General features: G+C 37.5%; 1 protein-coding gene across 6 annotated transcripts in view; it reads left to right on the top strand.

Annotated features, from left to right (window-relative positions):
* The window catches only part of THOC2 (THO complex subunit 2), a 110268-nt gene that overhangs the window by 2015 nt on the left and 84773 nt on the right, over positions 1-23480 (top strand). For 5 of the 6 annotated variants that reach the window (XR_009214296.1, XM_058441428.1, XM_058441426.1 and 2 more), the window contains exon 1: positions 22906-23062. Coding sequence is in view for 4 of the 6 variants with exons in the window: in XM_058441428.1 (XP_058297411.1) it covers positions 23000-23062 (63 nt within the window). In the remaining 2 variants the exon portion in view is untranslated. Of the gene's footprint in view, positions 1-4056; positions 4149-22905; positions 23063-23480 lie in introns of those variants that run through there. The other variant, XM_058441429.1, reaches the window with a different exon arrangement.

The raw sequence follows: 23480 nt of genomic DNA, 5'->3' as shown, positions 1-23480 counted from the left end.
TTGAGATGGAGTCTCACTCTGTCACCCAGGCTGGAGTGCAGTGGCACGATCTTGGCTCACAGCAACCTCCATCTCCCAGGTTCAAGTGATTCTCCTGCCTCAGCCTCATGAGTAGCTAGGATTACAGGCGCCCGCCACCACGCCTGGCGAATTTTTGTATTTTTAGTAGAGATGGGGTTTCACCATGTTGGCCAGGCTGGTATCGAACTCCTGACCTCAGGTAATCCGCGCACGTTAGCCTCCCAAAGAGCTGGGATTACAGGCGTGAGCCACCGTGCCCGGCCGAAAATGTTTTTTTAACAAATGAAAAAGCCATTTTTCACCCTGTCATATGGGTAAGACCTGTTTTAAGAGTTAACACTCCTAGCCTGCCACCCCCCAAATTATTTTCTTGTTTATCCTGCTCATAAAATTGCATGATCACTCAAAAGATTTTTGAGGTTGATAGACAGTAATGTATTCTTGTTTAAGTTAGTTGACTGTCAGAAGTATAAGAATGTACAAAAAGACTCCTTTCTAAAAATACTTGGGTACTTTATCTTTTTTCTTCCCCGTGTTTAAAATCAGTTTTTAACATCTCAGTTAACTTTGATCTTGTTTGATAGAAACATTAGGTGGATAATATAGAAGAATTTTCAATAAATGATAGTGTAAATAGTGTAACCATGTGACTCTGGATCTTTAATAACTATTAGATTATTGTTTATTTGCATGGTTCTGATTCACATGTGAAACCAGAAATAGTTATTAGTGTGGCCTTATTGGCTGAATTGCCATTGCTCTCCTTCTCTTACCCTTGCCTGCTTCCTTAACACATACACTCCTTGGCTGATCTCTGTCAACAGGCAGGCTTTGGTTTGAGGGGCTCCAGTTTGTTGTCCTAGCAGGAAACTGACTGAATGTCATTTCTTCAGAATCTCTTTTCTGTTTTAGGGGTTTGAGTTCAGGCAGTGTTCCCTCTGACCTTTCTTTCTGCCCTTCCCTTGAATTAATTTCATTTCAGGCAGGCAGTTTCCCTTGCACACACTGCTTCTCCTTGTTTCTTTTATAAATCACCTTCCCCCCACCCTAGCCACTGCCAATGAAACAACATTGTAATGATGGCTAATGAACATGAGTAATTGGGGTACAGTGTGATATTTTGATACGTGTATATAATGTGTAATGATCAAATATGTGTAGTGTATCACCTCAAACATTTATCATTTCTTTGTGTTGGGAAAATTAAAAATCCCTTCTAGCTATTTGAAAATAAACAGTACATTATTGTTTAAAAAACAAACATGAGTAGTACTAGTAATATTAGACATAACCAAGAACTGGTGTCTTCAACATTCAAACCCCGCAAAAACTAAGAATCTCTAGAAGTACCTTCTAGTGGCCATTCTTTTTTTTTTTTTTTTTTTTTTTTAGACAGAGTCTCGCTCGCTCTGTCACCCAGGCTGGAGTGCAGCGGCGCCATCTCGGCTCACTGCAAGCTCCACCTCCTGGGTTCATGCCATTCTCCTGCCTCAACCTCCCGAGTAGCCGGGACTACAGGTGCCTGCCACCACGCCCGGCTAATTTTTTGTATTTTTAGTAGAGACAGGGTTTCACCACGTTAGCCAGGATGGTCTCGGTCTCCTGACCTTGTGATCCGCCCGCCTTGGCCTCCCAAAGTGCTGGGATTACAGGCTTGAGCCACCGCGCCGGGCCTCTAGTGGCTATTCTTAAAACTACTCTTTCTGAAGTGTTAACATTAAGATAAAATATTTTATTGAATTTTTTTGTGGATAACTATAAGGGTTGTAAGTTTTCCTCCTCATTGTAAATATAAAGTTTTTCACCTGCAATATAGATTTTATAGGTTTCTGTGGAACTAGCCTGATAGTTTTAAACCACCACTTAACAGTTCCTATGGATAAAACACAATAGGAGTTCATAACCATTTTTAAATAGGCATTTAGAAAACTCGTGAATTAGGCCGGGCCTGGTGGCTCACGCGTATAATCCCAGCACTTTGGGAGGCCAAAGCGGGTGGATCACTTGAGGTTGGGAGTTCAAGACCAGCCTGGTCAACATGGTGAAACCCTATCTCTACCAAAAATATAAAAATTAGCTGGGCGTGGTGGTGGAAGCCTGTAATTGCAGTCACTTGGGAGACTGAGGCTGGAGAAGTGCTTGAACCCAGGAGGCAGACGTTGCAGTGAGCCAAGATTGCGCCACTGTACCCCAGCCTGGAGGGCAAGACTCTGTCTCAAAAGAAAAAAAAAAAAAGAAAACTTGTGATCTGGGGACTATTTGTTGCTGCTGTGTGGATTACAATGTGATTGTTCTTATGTCACTTTAGTGTCAGCAAAATGACCCAGGTCACTTGTTCTCTATTTTAGTCTCCTTCTGTGATTAAGATTAGACTTCCCTGGTCCCCTATGAGTACCAGAGGACGTATTCTCATGGGACCTTAGTTTTTGATAATTGGCTATTTTGTTCTTCTGTTATTGCTTTAAAAAAAAAAAAAGCCAAAAAAACCACCTTAATTGTCTGGAAAATTTTAAGTAAGTATTATTTGTTGTTTGTTGTAAAGCATTTTATTCATGGAAATACAAAGCATAAAGTTGACCTCTTGTACCTATGATACCAAAATATAGAAATTTTTTCCTTTGTTTTTATATTGTTATTTAAAAGCACAATGTAGATACAGTTGTCAAATAGGCAGAATATATTTAATAAAGAATTCTTCATAAATAATTGGAATAATTATTAGCAATAGCAAATAATAGCAAATGATTTAATGGACTAGTTAATTTTACTGCAAAATAGTATTTTCATTAAGGGGGGATTTATATACATTTTGATTTCTATTATGTTCCTTTTTGTGGCTAGGAGTCATAGCAGGGGAGAAGTTTATTTTTATTTTTATTTTTATTTTTTGAGACAATGGTGCTATCACAACTCATTGCAACTTTGATCTCCTGGGCTTAAGTTCCCGCCTCAGCCTCCCGAGTAGCTGGCATAACAGGTGTGCACCACCACACCTGGCTAATTTTTTTTTTTTTTTTTTAGTAGAGATAAGGTCTCCCTATGTTGCCTAGGCTGGTTTCGAACTCCTAGGCTCAAGCCGTCCTCCTGCCTTGGCCCTACAAAGTGCTGGGATTATAGGTGTGAGCCACTGTGGCTGGCTAAGAAGATTTTTAAAATATTTTATTTTTTAACTTGCTGTTTGGTTCTGAAAAAATTTTGATTCCACTCAAAAGGAGATTATAAATAGACTTTATTTTACATTAGCATCTTTAAAGCTTCTTGTTTCACTACTTTTCATGATTGGAAGGAGGTATAGTTTTCAGTATATGGGACTTAGGAAAAAGATGACCAGAAGGAAGTGTTCACCTGACCACTAACTACCCACTCCAAAACCAAAATATCTTTCTTCAGGAAAGGGGACTGTGGTAATTAATAGTGAATGTTGCTACTTGTGGTTGACAGTTATCATAGAACTGCCATTTTATACATGTATTTTTTGTTTGATTTTTATGGGACAAAGAGATTTAGATTTGGGGAGAAATTTCTCTCACACTAGGGTATGGTTAAAACTCGGTAGTATATTTACTGCTATTCTTTATCTGTTGCCACTGTAGCCCTGAGATTGAATTGAGTATATATCTGAAGTCTACTGGTGAGGAGAATGATTGGTTTGAATCCACTTGCTAGAGTTCATTGAAAATAATTATAGAGACTTGAGTAGCATGAAAAAGTGCTTTAAAAGTGTTTTGGGGGGAATCAGAATGCTATATGATGTGCATGGTGAATTTAAATATGTAAAATCTGTAGACATACAGAAAAAACTGGAAAGGAATGCTCAAGCTGTAGTTATAGTAGTGGAGAGATGGTTAACATTTTTCTAACCTTTTAATTTTGTGTTTTTGTGAAAATAAAAGAAAAAAGTGCTAGAGGAAAAGCATTAGAATTATATTTTTCATTATTGATGTTTATAATAATTCTGAGATGTAGGAAATATATAGATTTACTTTTCATGTTCAAGAGACTGTATCCTTACATTATTTCTCTTATGTTCAACAGATTTCCAGCAAGCTCTCTATGAGTTGTCATATCATGTAATTAAAGGAAATCTAAAGCATGAACAGGCATCTAATGTTCTTAGTGACATTAGTGTAAGTATGTATATATATTTTTTTAAGTTAGTAGTTGTTATATATCTTTTTGCTTTGACACAAAGATCCCTGAAGTTTATAACTTGTATTTTATTCAAAATTAAATGGATTTTAAAAATTTTTTTTACTTTTCCCCCCTCAAAACTATGGTAATGAGTAGTGGATATTTTAAGGTGATATTGGTAAGCCATTTTTGCCAGACAGGAACACAGATAGTTTAATCTTTTTATCTGATTGTTAGTAAAGTAGGAAATATCAGGTAAGCTGGTAGGGGAAAAAAAAAAAAAGCCTGTGCTGTAATGAAATTAAGGTATCCATGGGTGGGGGGAGGGATAACATTAGGAGATATATGTAATGTAAATGATGAGTTAATGGGTGTAGCACACCAACATGGCACATGTATACATAGGTAACAAACCTGCACATTGTGCACATGTACCCTAGAACTTAAAGTATAATTAAAAAAAAAAATTAAGGTGTCCTTAATTAAAAATGCCACTCTAAAAAAGTAAATTGGCTAAAATATTTTTCTCTCAATATAGTATAAGCCATTTTTTGTTTGTAGTTATGTTTAGAAATTAAATATATTTTAAAAATTGAGGATTAAATTATTTTAAATTGCAATTGTTTGGCTCTAACATTCACTTGGTGCCAGTTTTCATTTACTTATGGTTTAAAAAATATTGACTAGATTAAAAAAAAACTCTTTTACATGGTTATTCTGTTTCACTCCGTTTATTGGAGAATTTAAGTTAGATTCAGACCAAATATTTTTCATGGTGGTTTGGCATTTGAATTGGAAGATGGGCTTTCAAATTGTAAGCCAGTAGTTAAGCTTGAGGTTTTACAAGTGGCGTGCTGTTCTTTTATTACTAAGCTGGCTTTTAAACTTGTATATAAATAAAATTATCTTGTGTCTGTGTATATATGTGTATATATACATTTATAACAAAATTGTATATAAATAAAATTCAGAATAGCTTTTATAATAGGTTTTATTAAGGTGTGGGATTTGAAGCTTCTTGGTCTCAATCTGAACTTCTCTTACTGTGTTTCTTTAATCTTCTGTAGCCTTTTTTTCTGTCAGGGGAGGTAATATTTGTATGTTTTTTGTGCTTTCCCAGGGATAGTCTTAAGGAAATTCTAAGTTTAGCTGTTGTGATTTTCCACCCCATATTGGGGTGTATTTGAGCAGTAGGAATTCAGTGAGTTTCCCTTTTGTCTCTAAATTATCTCCAGCTGATAACAACAGAATTATGTTCACGTTGGAGTAGTCAAGTTCCTTTTTTTAACATTAAAAAAATTCAGTTGCTACCAATCTTTCTTAAACAACAAATATTTCGTTTTTGAAAACTCTTGTCTTACTCTGTTTCTGATCTTCAAGTGGCCTGAGTACTTGCATTTAAATAGACATAACGAGAGTTCAGAGCCCTTAAGAAATTTGAGGCTAAAATCTGATTGACAAGGTTATTTCATTTTGTAAATTGAGCATTGGTATAGGTTTTAGTTTGTTTATGGGATCTGATTCTGATTCTTTTTTCATTTATTGAAAATGGATAGTTCAAGTGAATTTTATGTATGTGTGTTTGGTTCTTACATAGCTTCTTCTTTCTTTTGAATACTTAATGATGTCTTTATAGATACTTCTGCAGCTTGATTGTCTTTGTCATGGCTTTCTCTTAGTACTATATACTGTCCAGTATCTTACCCACAGAAGAGTATCTTGTGCGTCTCCTTGCAGCTGCCAGATTTTTCTTTAGAATTTCTTTTAGTTTCTGAAAATAGGCTAATTTTAGGGTTGCTGTACTGCCAGCAAACTGTTAACTGCAATAAGTGAACTATGATCCCTTCTAATGGAAAATAGCCCTAAAATTGAGTGTGGGAGTGGAAAGTCTAGAGACAAATCTAGAATAATGCTGAAGTTTTTATTCAGAAACAGGAGGATCCTTTTCTTTTCTTTTCTTTTCTTTTCTTTTCTTTTCTTTTCTTTTCTTTTTCTTTCCCCAAGACGGTATCTTGCTCTGTCACCCAGGCTAGAGTGCAGTGGCACAATCTTGGCTCACTACAACCTCTGTCTTCCAGATTCAAACAATTCTCCTGCCTCAGCCTCCTGAGTTGTTGAGATTACAGGCGCATACCACCACACCCGGCTAATTTTTATATTCTTAGTAGAGACAGGGTTTCACCATGTTGGCCAGGCTGGTCTTGAACTCTTGACCTTGTGATCCACCTGCCTCGGCCTCCCAAAGTGCTAGGGTTACAGGCGTGAGCCACTGTGCCTGGCCCGATTTTGGGTCATTTTCTCCAAAGGAAACAAGAGTAAATAAAGAAAATAAAGAGAATATTGAGCTCCAAAAAAGGGGGGAGGGAGGAGGGGAATAAGGGTTGAAAAACTACCTATTGAGTACTATGTTCACTATTTGGATGATGGATTCGATAGAAACCCAAACCCCAGCATTACCAAATATATTCATGTAACAAACCTGTACATGTACCTCCTGAAACTAAAACCCTCCCAAACCAGCTTTTAGCTTTTTAGCTGGTTTTGTATTTTCAAGATTTCTGTTTTTCTGATACCATTATGATTTTTGCATAAATCAAATGTTGACTCAGGCATGAGCACAATATTTAAAGTCTTGGATGAAAAGTGTACAATTTTTAACAGTCTTCCTTTAGGTAGGTATGAGGTACTCTAAATTCACGTGATTTCTAAAACGAAACTTCTTTGGAAAAATGTTACTCATTTGTGCTCTTTAATATTTCCTAAAGTGCTTGTTTAGGTTTCTGTTTTTTTATCAAGTTATTTCATGGTAGACATTTAAACATTTTTTGCAAACATTATCTTCCTCTTTGTTATGAAAGTTTACTTGAAGAATGTTAATATTTGTCAATATAATGATGGGGTTTTTGTTTTTAAAATTTTTTTTTTCCAGGCTGGAGTGCAGTGGCGCAATCTCGGCTCACTGCAAGCTCCGCCTCCCGGGTTCACGCCATTCTCCTGCCTCAGCCTCTCCAAGTAGCTGGGACTACGGCTAATTTTTTTGTATTTTTAGTAGAGACGGGGTTTCACCATGGTCTCGATCTCCTGACCTCGTGATCCGCCCGCCTCGGCCTCCCAAAGTGCTGGGATTACAAGCGTGAGCCACCGCGCCCAGCCAATTTTTTTTTTTTTTTAAAGACAGAGTTTCCTCTGTTGCCCAGGGTGGAGTGCAGTGGTGCGATCTTGGGTCACTGCAGCTTCCACCTCCTGGGCTCAAATGATCCTCCCACCTCAGTGTCTTGAGTAGCTAGTACACCATCACGCCTGGCTAATTTTTTTTTTTTTTTTTTTTGGTAGAGATGGGGTTTCACCACATGGTCCAGGCTGGTCCCAAACTTTTGGGCTCAAGTCATCTGCCCTCCTCGGCCTCCCAAAGTGCTGGGATTACAGGTGTGAGCCACTGCTCCCAGCCATTTTTTGTTTTTAAGTTTCACAGAAGAGTGTTATTATGAAACCCTAATACTTGCTGTGTGCTTTTTTGCTATTTACTGTAATTATATTTTTAAAATTAGGAATTTCGTGAGGATATGCCCTCCATTCTTGCTGATGTATTCTGCATATTAGGTAGGTATTAAGCCTTTATTTCACCTGTAACGTGCTGTTTGGTAAATCAAATGTTTGTTAAATAAAATGTTTTAAACTAAGAATTTTACAAATGTTTCTGCAAGTCTAGAAGCAAATTGATTCTTTGTAGAGAATATAGCAATATAAGTCAAATGTCATAATCAATGTTATAAACAAGCTTTAGAGGTATAATTCAAATATATATAATATATACATCATGAAACAAATAAATACATCATGAAACAAATTTCAGTTAAAAATATTTTTACTATAAATTTGTAAGACTGAGACTGATTTGTAGGTAACATTTTGTGGAAGCTATTGTTCCTTGATAGTGTCAGGAGTATATCTTTCTTTGGGTAATCATCAATTATCAGCTTATTGGCTCTAGTATTTTCCTTATTGACTTACTAGGTTATATTTTTCCCTTCATAGTTATTTAGTAATACGAATTATTGTTACAAGTTATTGTCTTTTACTAGTAACATGAATTCATGAAGATGATGCTTGGTTGCTTTTGGGAAATTTCTCTTAGCCTATCCAGTCCATTTTTTGTTTGAGATGGCGTCTTGCTCTGTTGCCCAGACTGAGTGCAGTGGCACGATCTTGGCTCACTGCAACCTCTGCTTCCTGGGTTCAAGTGATTCTCCTGTCTCAGCTTCCTGAGTAGCTGGGATTAAAGGTGCATGCCACCACACCTGGCTAATTTTTTTGTATTTTTAGTAGAGACGGGGTTTCACCATGTTGGCCAGGCAGGTCTCAAACTCCTGACCTCAAGTGATCTGCCTACCTTGGCCTCCCAAAGTGCTGGGATTATAGGCATGAGCTACCGTGCCCAGCCTATCCAGTCCATTTTTATAAGCAAGATTATGACGGCAAACTTGGAAAGAGGATTTCCCTCACCTGCCCCCTCACCCACCCACCCTCACCCTTGGCAGAAAAAAAAATGATTCAAGTGTGACCCCAGATCAAGGCTGGGGAATAGGAGTAAGAATGCGAGCTACCTCTAATAATGGGATGATGATGACAATAATAATGGTAACAATTTAAGTTCTGCTTTAGAGTACCTTCCATGTTCTAGGCATTGTGTTAAGCATTTAATTTTTATTTTAATCCTTACATCAACTCCTGTAAAGGTGGTAGGAGTACAGATCAGAAAAATGAGGTTCAGCGAAGTGGTGACTTTTCAAGGCCATGCAAGCCAGTAAGGCAGAATTTGAACCTGGGTCACTTTGGCTCCACAGCCTATGATCTTTTTATTACATCATATTGTCATTCTAAATGTTAACAGTTAGGAGGGAAATTAGTGCTGCATTTTCCGGGTTAAGATAGCAACCCCCTCTCCCCACCCCGGCCTCCCACCGCCACCCCCAGCCCCACCCCGAGATGGAGTTTCACTCTTGTTGCCCAGGCTGGAGTGCGGTGGTGCAATCTCGGCTCACTGCAACCTTCGCCTCCTCGCGGGTTCAAGTGATTCTCCTGCCTCAGCCTCCCGAGTAGCTGGGATTACAGGCATGTGCCACCATGCCTAGCTAATTTTTGTATTTTTAATAGAGACAGGGTTTCGCCCTGTTGGCCAGGCTGATCTCAAACTCCTAACCTCAGGTGATCTGTCTGCCTTGGCCTCCCAAAGTGCTGGGATTACAGGCTTGAGCTACCACGCCTGGCTGATAGCAACTTTAACAGACTAATCGTATGAAGGTGAGGGGGCATGAGAGCTATAGAAAGGGGGAGTCTGCTGTCAGTTGATATGCTGATGGGACCTCTGGGCTGGGGTAGGTAATTGGTGATGCTGGGCACTAGAGTTGGAAATAGCTGAGGGCTTTTTATTAAAATCATAGGGGAAATTAAAGAGAATTTATTCGAGGTAAAGGAGTCAGGGATAATAAATGAGTTTATTAGAATGGTGTTATGAGTTAGAGCAAAAAGAATAAAGAAACCAGGGAGAGTACAGTTGGGATGATAAGAGTCCTGTACTGATTGTTGAGATAGCTCAGCTAAGAAATTTACTGAGACTCTATTAAGCGTTTCCTAACATTGTCAGAACCCAAGAGAATGGTTAGACATTTAAGTAATTTATCCAATTCTAAGAATTAAGATTAATGAGCTAAAATAATTCATTCCAGGTTCACAAACCCTCAGAGGATAAGTGTCTTAATCAGGTTAGGTGGCTGAGAGGAGAGAGACTTGACTTGAAGAGGATGAATCTGCCATCCAGTGCCCCTGATCTTAGGGACCTTGAGAGGTAGATCTTAGGGACTTTAGGGCCCTGGAGTATAGGTAGGTGTTGGGTAAAAGAATGGGCCCAGTTTAGCCCCAATCCCTTAAAATCAGTATCTTTAAAGTTCTAGACTAAGGAGGGACCAGAAAACCAGATAGCAGGGCAACAATTGGGAGTCCCTGAAAAGGATTGGTGAGATACACATGGGTTAAAAGTCTTAATGAGAAATTGAGATTGTACTGTAATTTACATTGCATAAATTACACCCTAAAATTTCCTTAATACACATGAGCTAACTGTGTGCTTAGCTACAGTGGCCAGGATATGTAGAAATGGCAACTGTCCAAGAAGGGAAAGTCAAGGGCCAGGAAAATGTGGATATGTTTGATGAAAAATCCCCTTCTCTTTTGATTCTCAGTGTTGGCAGTAGAACATGTAGATGACAATTTTTATTACTTCACTAAAACCAGTGCTTCTCTTTATAGCATATTCTAAATTATGAGTTGACTGTAAAATTAGGTTAATAGTATAAATCAGTTAAAGCAGTAATCCTGAGATCAGCCTTGTTTTGTAATCCTGCCAATGCTGGTTGAAATTTTTGGTGCGTGGCATTTGGCACTAATTGTTTTTTTTTCTTCCACACTTCAGATCAGAAAATTTTTTGACAAATTTTCTGAATAATTTATGAAACTCTCAGTTTTTAAATATTTCAGCAGGAAGATAAAAATTTTGAATAATTTCTGTTTACTGACTGGAATTATAAGTCAAGAAAAGATGTTAATTTTTTTTTTTTTTGTGACAGAGTCTTACTCTGTCACCCAGGCTGGAATGCAGTGGCACGATCTCGGCTCACTGCAACTTCTGCCTCCCAGGTTCAAGTGATTCTCCTGCCTCAGCTTCCCTAGTAGCTGTACTTACAGATGCGTGCCACTGAACCCAGCTGATTTTTGTATTTTTAGTAGAGACAGGGTTTCATCATGTTGCCCAGGCTGGTCTTGAACCCCTGACCTCAGGTGATCCACCCGCCTCGGCCTCCCAAAGTGCTAGATTACAGGCGTGAGCCACTGTACCCGGCCAAAAATATTTAATACTGTCTTTTCATCAGGTTGGTGGCCAGGTAGCTTGGTTAGAACATGGTAATTTGACCAGGGTGGCGAAAGTCATGGGTTTGATCTTCATGAGTATTAGGATCTTTTTTTTTTTTTTTTTTTGAGACAGAGTCTCGCTCTGTTGCCCAGGCTGGAGTGCAGTGGCACGATCTCGGCTCACTGCAAGCTCCGCCTCCCAGGTTCAAGCGATTCTCCTGCCTCAGTCTCCTGAGTAGCTGCAATTACAGGCGTGTGCCACCACCCCAGGCTAATTTTTGTATTTTAAGTAGAGACAGGGTTTCACCATGTTGGTCAGGCTGGTCTTGAACTCCTGACCTCATGATCCACCCGCCTCGGCCTCCCAAAGTGCTGGGATTACAGGCGTAAGCCACTGCGCCCAGCCTGAGTATTAGGATCTTTAGAGTTAGAAGAAATCTTTGTTATAACCCTGTTCAACTTTCCACCTAAAATAATCTTTTTTTTTTTTTTAGCATCTCTGACAAGTGGCCATTTAAACTTTGTTTGAATGTTTCATTTTTTTGCGAACGATATTTTTTGAAGCTTTGTCACTTCCAGTGCCATAGCAGGTAGCTCCAGTGTAATTGATGTACTGTTTTATGGATCTGTCATAGGTCACAGGGTCAATCTCCAGTTTTAGGAGAAATTAAAGCATTCATATAACATCTCATGTTACCATAGCTTTGAATTTTTCCAAATTCAGATTGAGGCATTTTAAAATTAGTTAGTTTTAAATAAAATATATCTTACTTTAGTGCTGGGGAGTCTAGAAAAATCAATCAAACTTTTTTCTTCATCATTATAGATATTGAGACAAATTGTTTAGAAGAAAAAAGCAAGAGAGACTATTTTACACAGTTGGTATTAGCATGTTTGGTAAGTTTTTAAAAATATTTTTCCCTTTTAAAAATCTGCATTAAACAGTTGTAATAGAAGTTAATCATGTTAATGGAGGAGGATATTGACATTCAGTTGACTTTTCTCATAAGGTGAGATTTGGGTTTTGAAATGGAATGTTTTGTGAAATATGACATGCTGTTTCTATGAAATAAGCATGTAACCATATCCATATCACTTAAACTATCTATACATTTAAAACCTTTCGTGATATTCCTGACCTAGTAAGTTCCTAAGAAAAAGGTAAGCATTTATAAAGTAAGTAGAAATGATTGTAGACAGCTTTTAAATGGATTTTTTTTTTCCTCGTAAACTGTTAAGCAAAGAGTAAAAGAATAGAGGTAGTTTAAAAATGATAAATTCTAGAACTTGCCATGATTGTTGTCTGGTAAACCATTTGTGTTCATAAATTTAGAACCAAGGAGAACTGCCATGGTTCAGACCTGGAAGAAGGTGCTTGTCTTTGCTATACTAGAATTTAACTTGAAGTAGGAGGCTATTAAGTGCTGTATTAGGTGAAAATCCAGATAAGCCAAATGCAGTCATATTGAAAATTTCATCTGTAGTTCTTGTCATTTATAGGCAGTGTACAACATGCATATAATTTTGTAGTGAATTTTTTGAAAGCTGTTTATTAAATATTTCAATATTTGGAGTCATAATATTTGTTAAATTGAGCTTCTAAGCCTTTTTATAAATTGTAGGTTGTTATATAGAGAATGTTATTTTTGTATTCTTATTTAGGAAGCTTTAGTTTGAATATAGTTAACGTTGTGGATGCAATGCTAAGGAATAAACGACCTTTAATATTTTTTAATAGTTCTAAAGGAACGCCTGGATCCAGAAACACTGGAATCATTAGGGCTTATCAAACAATCACAGCAATTCAATCAAAAGTCAGTTAAAATCAAGACAAAACTCTTGTAAGTACACGTATCTTACGTTGCAGATCAAGTAGCTGAGTATGTTTTTTTGTTCATATTTTGAATGCTAGTAGCTTCTAAGGGGACTTTGAAGATTGTTTTTTTTTTGTTTGTGGTCAGCATGTCTTGTGTTTTTTGCCTTCTAAAAGTAGCCTAATATTGAGTCATCAGTGACCTTTACCTGTGCAAAACCATTGTTACTTTTGCCCATATTCAAAGTTAAAATAATACTCATGCTTTCATCATTAGCAATGAAATAATTTATGACTGTGGCTATACTCAGGGTATATTCTTAGAGATGGAAATAGTGATATGTTATTGTTCCCTGATATTAACAATATCCTTTTCTTGTGTTACTGGTTTTCCCTATGTAATTAATATTGGGGTTTTCATATGAATCACTGTTATTTTCTACTCTAAAAGGTACACAAAGAGGTAAACTTTCAACAACTATTCTTATGATTGTTGTAGGTTGGAGATAAGAAAATTCAGTGAGAATACAGTACTCTGTGCAAGCTTGTTAATTAAAATTAATTTTATCCCCTTAATGGTATTTATCTGATTTCAGTTATAAGCAGCAAAAATTCAATTTGTTAAGAGAAGAGAATGAAGGTTATGCCAAGCTGATTGCTGAATTGGGGCAAGATTTATCTGGAAGTATTACTAGTGATTTAATCTTAGAAAATATCAAATCTTTAATAGGTAAGACATATATCTGTATAGTATGTGTTGTTAACAAGTTATTTTAACTATTGGAGAATATCCATAAAGACAAAATGAGTGCATTCCATCTACTTTTTTTTTTTTTCAGTTAAGGAATGGGAGAGGTGCTTACCTTTTACTTTTAATGGTTTATCAATAATTATAAAATTTAGCATATTTGTGAGAAATCTTTTTGTCACTATTACTTGTATGTTAATATTAGGTCCTGCTCTGTCTAGTCTTTCTTTTTTGTGGAGGGGATCCTGAGTGGTAAGCCAACACTTTCAAAAGAGAATGGATGACAAAGAACAGGATGGACTGTTCTGATAGAGTGCCCAACGTTTCTCCAGTATTTCTATTTTTAAGTATTTCTCAACCATTTTATGGAGGACCGAAAAGCAAACATGAAAACTAATACAGTAAATCTTAAGTGAACTTTTGAAACCTACAGATGTGTAATTTTGAACTTGATTTTCAAAATAACTTTATGAGGGACTTTGATACTTATTTTATCTTTATAGTAGCCTTTTAAAGTAAGTGCAACAGCTGTTGTAAAAGTGTAACAGATAGGAAAGTTTTTATTCTCCCTACCCTTTAAGTAGAATTCCTGTAGCATTACTGTTTTCTTTTTATTTGCATTGAGCATTTGGAAGAAGTAGTTGACTTCTGTAGAAAAGATGAATGAGCACTAGAAAAATAGGGTAATCCAGATTTTCCTAAGATGGAAAGAGTTTTTTCTATTATTTACTAGGTGTTGTGCTATCTTAGGGAAGATTTTGCAGTACCTGGGTCTTGAGACCTGCCAGAGGAGTCATATTTTGTGCCTCACTAGTTATATCTTAGGGGTGCTTATCCTCAGCTTCTTGGTTCTCTTTTCTTTGGAGTTTATATATGAGTAAGAAAGAGGGAGAAGGTGTCCCAATCCTTATCTCCTTCCTCTAGTGCTTTGTGTAGCAATCCAGTTAAAACTGTATTTACTACAATCACCCTTGTTCTTACCAACAAGTAAGTAGCTTTTAGTTTATTTTTTAAATTTTTGTTTATTTTTTTTTTTAAGAGACGGGGTCTCGCTATGCCCAGGCTGGTCTTGAACTCATGGGCTCAAGCGATCCTTCTGCCTTGGCCTCCCAAAGTACTGGGATTACAGGCATGAGCCACTGTGCCCAACTAATTAGCCTTTTGTTTAAATTTACCGTTTTCTTTGAAGTTAATCTAGTTCTGGCAGCTGATCTAGTTTCTTTGTTGTTTCTTCCAGTTGTCAATTTAACATCAAGATGGGTGGCCCCCTAGGGCTGTGAGACTCTTGCTTAACTGTGTGGCAGTGACCCATTTTTAAAACCTTCCCATGGTGGTTCCTTCGTTCCTTTCTGTTCTTTCTTTCTTTTTTTTTTCTTTTTTTTTTTTTTTTTAGATGGAGTCTCACTCTGTCACCCAGGCTGGAGTGCAGTGGCGCAATCCCAGCTCACTGCAACCTCTGCCTCCCGGATTCAAGCAGTTCTCCTGCCTCAGCCTCCCGAGTAGCCAGGACTCCAGGAACCTGCCAACACACCCAGCTAATTTTTGTATTTTTAGTAGAGATGGAGTTTCACCATGTTGGCCAGGTTGGTCTCAAACTCATGACCTCAGGTGATCCGCCCGCCTTGGCCTCCCAAAGTGCTGGGATTGCAGGCTTGAGCCACTGTGCCCAGCCCCTTTCTGTTCTTTCTAGGGTAGGCGCCACACTTTCCTGAGTGTTTTTTGATCTAGCTTGAGAAGCTTGTCAGTACTGCTTTGCTATAAGTTTGTCTTTCCTTGTATCCTGTCATACTTACTTAAGATAGTATTCCCCACATAAAAATTCTGTGCTATGTTTTTTTTTTGTTTGTTTGTTTGTTTTTTTACTTTATATCCTTTTTTGTTGACATCTGTTTCTTCTATTTCTTGTGAGTTTATACCTTTTTATTCCTTTGTTATTTTGGGAACATTTCAAAGAGGGATTTTCTTGAAGGTGTGCTTTTATCTTCTTGAACTTTACTCTCAGGGAGAACAGGCTATGATCCTATTTCTGAAGAACAGTGAAACAAACACAGCTGCAAGCTCATGAGGTATATGGACAGTCTATGAGTATAAACAATTTGATTTATTGGGCTAAACCTATATTCTAACCCACCAAGTAGCACTCAAATGTCACCTTCTTAGTGAAGCCTTCCCTGCCCACCCCTGTCAAAACTCCCTACTATTCCCTGATTATTTTTCTTTTTTGCACGTATCACCATATAATATGCTCTGTACCTCCTCCCCCTCCACCTGTGATGTAGGCTCTGTGAGGACTGGGGTTTTGTTTAGTACCTTATCCTTAATACTTGGTATGTAGGTGATAAATAAATACTGGGTAAAAAAAGGAATGAATATTTCCTCTATTCTTGTATAATCTATACTGACTCTTAGCGTTTTTTTCCTGACATGGAGAATTTTAGAAAGTTCATCTCCCTGTCTCTGTTTATTTATCTCTGACTAGGTGATTTCCTCCTCCCCCAATTGTCTGAGAAATAAACTTTTATTTTTTTGAGACAGTCTTGCTTTGTTGCCTAGGCTAGGGTGCAGTGGTACAATCTTGGCTATCCGCAATCTCTGCCTCCCCAAAGCCTCCCGTGTAGCTGGGATTACAGGCGTGCGCCACCTTGCCCAGCTATTTTTATGTGTGTGTGTTTTTAGTACAGACGGGGTTTCACCAAGTTGGCTGGGCTGGTCTCGAACTCCTGGCCTCAAGTGATCCACCTGCCTCAGCCTCCCAAAGTGTTGGGATTACAGGCGTGAGCCCCCTCACCCGGCCTGAATGAAACTTTTCATTGATGTGAAAATAGAGGTTAAAACTTCAATTCCAATGAGTATTCTTTCAGTGTTGTTAGCATTTATTGGAGTCCCTCTTAGTGCAGACTTCATCCAGGCCTTGTCTCATCTGTCCAGAACACCTCACTGACCAGCATCCTATTTTTCATGGACTCTTTGGATGGGTTTCTCTGTGTTTATTCCCATTGTTTTCTGTTTAGGAACAGTCTAGACAGGTAATACCTCCTTCATCAGCCAGTGTCAGAAACTGATACCTAGTTTGGGCAGTATACATTTTAGGTGTACATACTTTCAGGGTACTTGGTCTGACCAGGATAAATCCTTACATATCATCCTTTAGTTAAAAGGCAGTTATTTGGCTGGATGTGGTGGCTCAAGCCTGTAATCCCAGCACTTTGGGTGGCCGAGGTGGGCAGATCATCTGAGGTCTGGAATTTGAGACTAGCCTGGCCAACATGGTGAAACCCTGTCTCTACTAAAAACACAAAAATTTGTTGGGCATGGTGGCACATGCCTGTAATCCCAGCTACTCTGAAGGCTTGGGCAGGAGAATCACTTGAACCCAGGAGGTGGAAGTTGCAGTGAGCTGAGATCGTGCCACTGCATTCCAGCCTGGGTGACAGAGTGAGACACTGTCTCAAAAAAAAAAAAAGAAAAAGGCAGTTATTTGCTCCTAAAAGATTCTGGCACATCAAAATTTTTATATTCTGCCGGATAACTTGGGGCTATTTACTGCTTACCCAACAAGGAAGCAGAACCATTATGCATCTGCATGGTGATTGTGATCTGACACTAAATTTGAACAACTTATTAAATACGAATGAATAGTGAACAGTAGACTATTGAGCTGCCAAGTCATAGACACCATACAAGTGGCCATAGCTTGAAGACGGCAAAAAAACATCTTTTAGAAATTAGAGGAAAGGATATCACAGGTGGACTCCTTTGTTTGCTGAACTAAACTGTGGGAACTCTACTCTTTTGGATGCCCTTCAAAAAAATTAGAGCATCATGCTGTACACTTTAAATATATATAATAAAAACAAGTGGTTGCTAAGTGTTCTTTCCTTTCCTTTCTTCTAAATCAGTGGTCAGCAAGTGTTTTCTATAAAGGGTGAGATAGTAAATATTTTTCGGCTTTGTGGACCATATGGTTTCTGTTGTAACTACTTAATTCTGCCATTGTAGTGTAAAAACAGCATAAAAACAGCTATAGATAGTACATAAATAAATGTGACTGTGTGCCAATAAAATGTTATTTACAAAAACAGACAGCTGAATGGATTTAACCCACAAGCCATAGTTTGCTGATTCTTGCTCTAAATCAAAAGTTCTGCCTAACAACTAATCACAGAGCTAGCTTATTTGAGTGTAGCTTTAGAGAGTGAAAATGGTTCTTCCTGGTTTTGGATTTTAGTGGTCCAGGACCTTTTTGGCCTAGGCTCTAACCCCTTTACCTTTGCTGGCAGAACCAGAGCTTTCTTCACCAAACCTCAAGACCTTCATTTGTTGCCTGGTGTCAAAGGGTATAGATTTGGCTAGGGAAGGGTAGAGTGAGAGTCTTTGCCTCTTCAGTCTCTCAAGTGACCAGAGTAACATTAAAAACAAAATAAATCCTTAAGCCAAACAATTTTTATTTTTGGATAGATTATGGGACATTTTACCCCTTTGACTACATGATTTTGAGTGTATTTAGTGTTTTATCTTTGGTTCAATCTGAATATAGGGTCCATTCAGCTTAGACACATCTTATTGTGCCACCTTTCTCCTATTTCTTTGAAAGGGAAGTTGGCTGCCTTATTTACTTAAATTTTTACATTATTGAGGTTTCTTGGCTATATGTTAGAAGTTTTCCCTTCATAGTATGAAAAAGAAGACAGCAATTAGTGTTTCCAACTATAGGGGTTTTTTGTTGTTGTTATTTATTTTTATTTTGAGACAGGGTCTGGCTCTGTTGCCCAAGCTGGATTGCAGTGGTATAGTCTTGGCTCACTGCAACATCTGCCTTTTGGACTCAAGCCATCCTCCCACCTCAGCCTCCCAAATAGCTGGTACTACAGGCACACACCACCATGCCCGTCTAATTTTTGTATTTTTTGTAGAGACGGGGTTTTGCCATGTTGCCCTGGCTGGTCTCGAACTCCTGAACTCAAGCTATCCACCTGCCTTGGCCTCCTAAATTGCTGGGATTACAGGTGTGAGCCACCATGCCTGGCCTTGTTACTGTTTTTTAGATCATACTTTTATTTTGTTATTCATTGGTTCTTGCTTTTAGATGTGCAGTTTTTTTGCAAATAGTGTTTCTTAGAAATAGTCTAGCATAGATTTTTATTAGCTTACTTCTAAAGAAACTCTTTCTACGTTGTAGATCATTTCATTTTGTTAAAAACATGATTTTCTTTGTCTCCTAAGGTCCATTCTCTCAGGAACATGATGATTGGGGCTATAATTCCGTTTTCTTGTCTGAAATTTATAGGCTGGACATCTCTCCTAGTTATGTCTGCAATATCATCTTGGTCTTCTATTTTCCCATTAAGATCTCAATTTGGCCTAATTTCTACAACAGTCATTGTCAGTTTGATCATATTTCTTGCCCCTAGTCGGTGTCGCTGTAACATAACTGGTCATTTTTTCTATCTTTGGGGAAACTCCAGTTGCTTTTTGGTGCATTTCTTCAAAGATGTGTCATTCAAAAGGTGTGAACTCTCCTCAAGGGTAGTGTAACCATTTTATTAATCGCTATAATTTTTCAGCTTTATTCAGGCTTCATTGACATATAGTAGAATGCTTATATTTAAAGTGTACAATTTGACTTTTAATATATGTATACATCTGTGAAAATACCACAAACAAGATAATGCACATTCCTCCCACTACCCCTGAAATTTTCTCTTGCCTCTTTGTGTTTATCCCCCCTCTCTCCTCTCTTCTGTTTTCCCGGAGAATCACAAGCACCTGGCACATAGTGGGTAGTTATTTAATGCTTATTTAAATGAAGGAGGGCATCTATGGCCATTGTAGATCTGCAGTTTCTTTATTTTTCCACTTATTCTCTTTAAATATGGTTTCTTGTTTGTTCTTCAAAAGGCATAAAGGCATACGTGTGTGTGTTTGTGTGTGTGTGTATGTATGTATATGTAAAAATATACATATGTGTATATATATAAATTTCTGTGTGTATTAATGTAGCTGGTGGTAGAGGTAGGGAGCTAGGTTTATGATCTCTCTAAAGATCACATGATTATCAATGCTTGGGCTGGACAAAGCTCTTCTAAGATGTTTGCATACAAGACTGCTTATATTCTACTACAGCTGCCATTAGGGAAACATTTTGGATATTCAAACTTACTGATTATTATTAGAGTCTCACTGTATATGAACTAGTTTAACTGTTACTTAAAACGTTAAGATTTTAAAAATAATTTTCAGCTGGGCATGGTGGCGCATGCCTGCAATCCCAGCACTTTGGGAGGGTAAGGCAGGAGGATCACTTAAGACTAGGAGTTTGAGACCAGCCTGGGCAACATAGTGAGACCCCATCTCTACAAAAAAGTTAGCCAGGCATGTTGGTGTGCATCTGTAGTCCTAGCCAATTGGGAGTCTGAGATGGGAAGATCACTTGAGCCCAGGAGTGTGAGGTTGCAGTGAGCTATGAATGCACCACTACACTCCAGCGTGGGCAACAGAGCGAGACCCTGTCTCTAAAAATAATAATAAATAAAAATAAATGAAAATAATTTTCTAAACCTTCAATTGGCTACCTTTTCTATCTTATGGATAAAATTAATTGGACTTACGGCACCTGAGATATGTAATAGAAAACTCATGAGCCAGTTTTTCTTTAATGAAAGATGCAAAGGTGATACCTATTATAAATAAAAGTGCACATGCCTCTTGTTTCAGATTACTGCCTTACATTGCACCTAGAAGGAAAGTGGGTAGTTGACAGTAAAGGTCACTGATAGAATAGCCTTGATGGAGTAATGCTGTTAAATAAAACATAATGCTAGTGGTTCACATTTCAGCATACTGAAAATGTAAACTTAAAAGCAATGTGAATGAAGCACTTAAAAGATTTTAATCTAACATGTTGCTGTTCTATTATTTGTTTTGTGTATGTAGTCTAATGGGTAATTATAAGCCAGCCAGTTTGCCAAAAATTATATTCAGTGTCTCTTTTGTCTTCTATGATAGTGTTAATTCATTTTTATTTAGTGATTTAATTTTTTATATTTAGTTAATGTAGGAGAAGTTACATGATTTGAGAATTTGCTAGATCTTACTTCCATAATCTATCATCAGTGTTACAGCAGTGTGAAGGCATTTTTCATCTTTGTTCAGGCTTCATTGACATACAATAAAATGCACATATTTAAGATGTGCAATTTGAGTTTTAACATATGTATGAAATGCACATATTTAAGGTGTGCAATTTGAGTTTTAACATATGTGTGAAAACACCACAAACAAGATAGTGCACATTTCTCCCATTCCCCCTCAATTTTCTTCTTCTTGGCTCACTGCAACTTCTGCCTCCCAGGCTCAAGTAATCCTTCCGCCTCAGCCTCCTGAGTAGCTGGGACTACAGGCATGTGCCACCATGCCTGGCTAATTTTTTGTAGGGACAGGGTTTTGCCATGTTGCTCAGGCTGATCTCAAACACCTGGACTCAAGTAATCTACCCTCCTCGACCTTCCAAAATGCTGAGATTACAGGTGTGAGCTGCCGCGCCCGGCCTGATCTGCTTTTTGTTACTGTAGATTAATTTGCTTTTTCTAGAATTTGTCTATAAATGGAATCATACAGTGTGTACTGTTTTTGTCCGGCTTATTTCATTCAGCATAATTATTTTGTGATTCTTTCATACTGTTGCCTGTATCAATAGTTCTTCCCTTTTTATTGCTGAGTATGTCCACTGTACTTATGCTTACTCCACTTATCCTATATGGCAAATGGCTTATCCATTTATATGTTATGGACATTTGAGGAGTATTGTATATTACAGATAAACCTGCCGTGAACATTTGTGTACAAATCTTTGTATTGACATAGACATTTATTTCTCTTGGGTAAATACCTAGGCTGGGTCATATGGTAGGTGTAAGTTTAAATTTTAAAGAAACTTGCCAGTTTTACAAAGTGGTTGTACCATTTTACATTGCCATCAGCAGCATTTAAGGATCTTAATTGCTATTTTCGAATCACTTTTATATTCATAGGCCATACTTTTTGGAAGTACAGGGGGAGGTAAAAACATTCAGAAGTTTTCTTCGTAGAACTTCAGGGGAACGTCTTTTTGGAGAGTTTATGAAAATATGGAGCTTTTTTTGAGTAAGACATGATCACTGCTTTAGTCCTTCTTTTCCTTAGTATGAGAAGCAGAAGAAAATGTGTTCTTAAGTTTGGATCTCATAAAAAGAGGGAAAACTTGTATTTGGAGGATTTGGTTTTCTAAGTGATTGCTAAGGTAGTATGAAACGTGAAATGACATTAGTTTTATAGCATTTGATATAAATAAGTGTGTAGTTAATAGAAGTAACTGGAGATACCATCTTACCAAAGGGTTGGGACAGGAATAGGTTATATAGGAATTTTCTTGGAGAAATCCCCTAACTCATCCATAAGGTATAAGTGTTTAGATGTAACATATGTCCCTAAATTTATCACAGTTCTTTTTTCCTCCAGAATTAGAAGAAATCAGTGTTTATTTGTTAGCCCAGTGAAGTGGTTAGCTTGCATTTAGGGACTATGTTTAATGAAATATACATATTTAAAAATACTAGAATCTCATTCAGCTTGATGAAAGGCATGTGGGAACTGACGTAAACCAGGAGCCTCCAACTCCCTTGGTATTCTTTGATCTATTAGGATAAATAGCATACCACTTTTCCCTTTAGAATGCTACTAAAAGCCATGGATATAAATCAGTGGTATATTTTATAGTTCTGTAGTATATGTAAGATAAAATAAAAAAATGATTTTAAAAATGATGGTCCACTTTTGGGAAGCTGGACTTTTAACTGTTTACCAGCATTCCAAATACTTCTGCCTAAAACATTAAAAAAAATACCCTTTAGTTGCTTAATTTGTAAAATGCATTGTTTGATTTTCATGTTTTTCCAAGAATTAATAATGTGGACCTGTTTCACTAGCCCGAGTAATCAAGAACTGATGAGGCAAAGTGTGGCACAGAGGAATGTTTATTTGACTGGTATCACTGGTCCTGGACTATACTGACCCAGCTCTGTCATTAACCCATTCTGTGATTCTGGGAAAGTCACATTCTCATTTGTAAAAATATGTAGTGGATTTAATTCCCTCTGGGAGAGGGGAAGCAAATTTGTAAAGGAAGTTGTTTTTAAAAACATTTTTATCTTGCTATATGAGTTATTCCTGAAAATTAATGGCTTAACTAGAAATGATGTATAATCATTTTTAAATTTTTGTATGTCTCATCTGTTGCAGGATGCTTTAATCTGGATCCAAATAGAGTTTTGGATGTCATTTTAGAAGTGTTTGAATGCAGGCCAGAACACGATGACTTCTTTATATCTTTGTTAGAATCTTACATGAGTATGTGTGAACCGCAAACACTGTGTCATATTCTTGGGTTCAAATTCAAGTTTTACCAGGTAAAGAAAAACGTGTATGTATGTATATTTAGAGATTGATTTCTTAATCTTGTTTGTATAATTTAATTTGTTTTATTTGTAAATGATTGGTCTCAGGCGTTCTAGCAGAAGAGATAGATAAATGGATAGCTAACAATGCAATGTGATAAGTACTATATTGGTAGTATGAATGATGTGATGTGAAAGCCTAGAGGAAAGAATTATTAAGTTTTGCCTTGGGAGAGGTGGAGTCAGGGAAGACTTTATAGATGTGTCTTTTTAAACCTGGTCCTTGAAGGATGAATAGGAGTTCATTAAGGTTTTCTCTGCATAAGTAACAAACAATGTGAGAATCAAGATGTGGCAGTGTGAATATATATGAGATAGAAGGAATGGTTCATAGTCTGATGTGGCTGGGTTGTAAGATGGGAAAAGAAGG

Source organism: Hylobates moloch, unplaced genomic scaffold (assembly GCF_009828535.3).
Source record: "Hylobates moloch isolate HMO894 unplaced genomic scaffold, HMol_V3 SCAFFOLD_7, whole genome shotgun sequence".
Classification (NCBI taxonomy): domain Eukaryota; kingdom Metazoa; phylum Chordata; class Mammalia; order Primates; family Hylobatidae; genus Hylobates; species Hylobates moloch.
The sequence above is the reverse complement of the archived record's forward strand: the minus strand, read 5'-3'. Positions and strand labels throughout refer to the sequence as shown.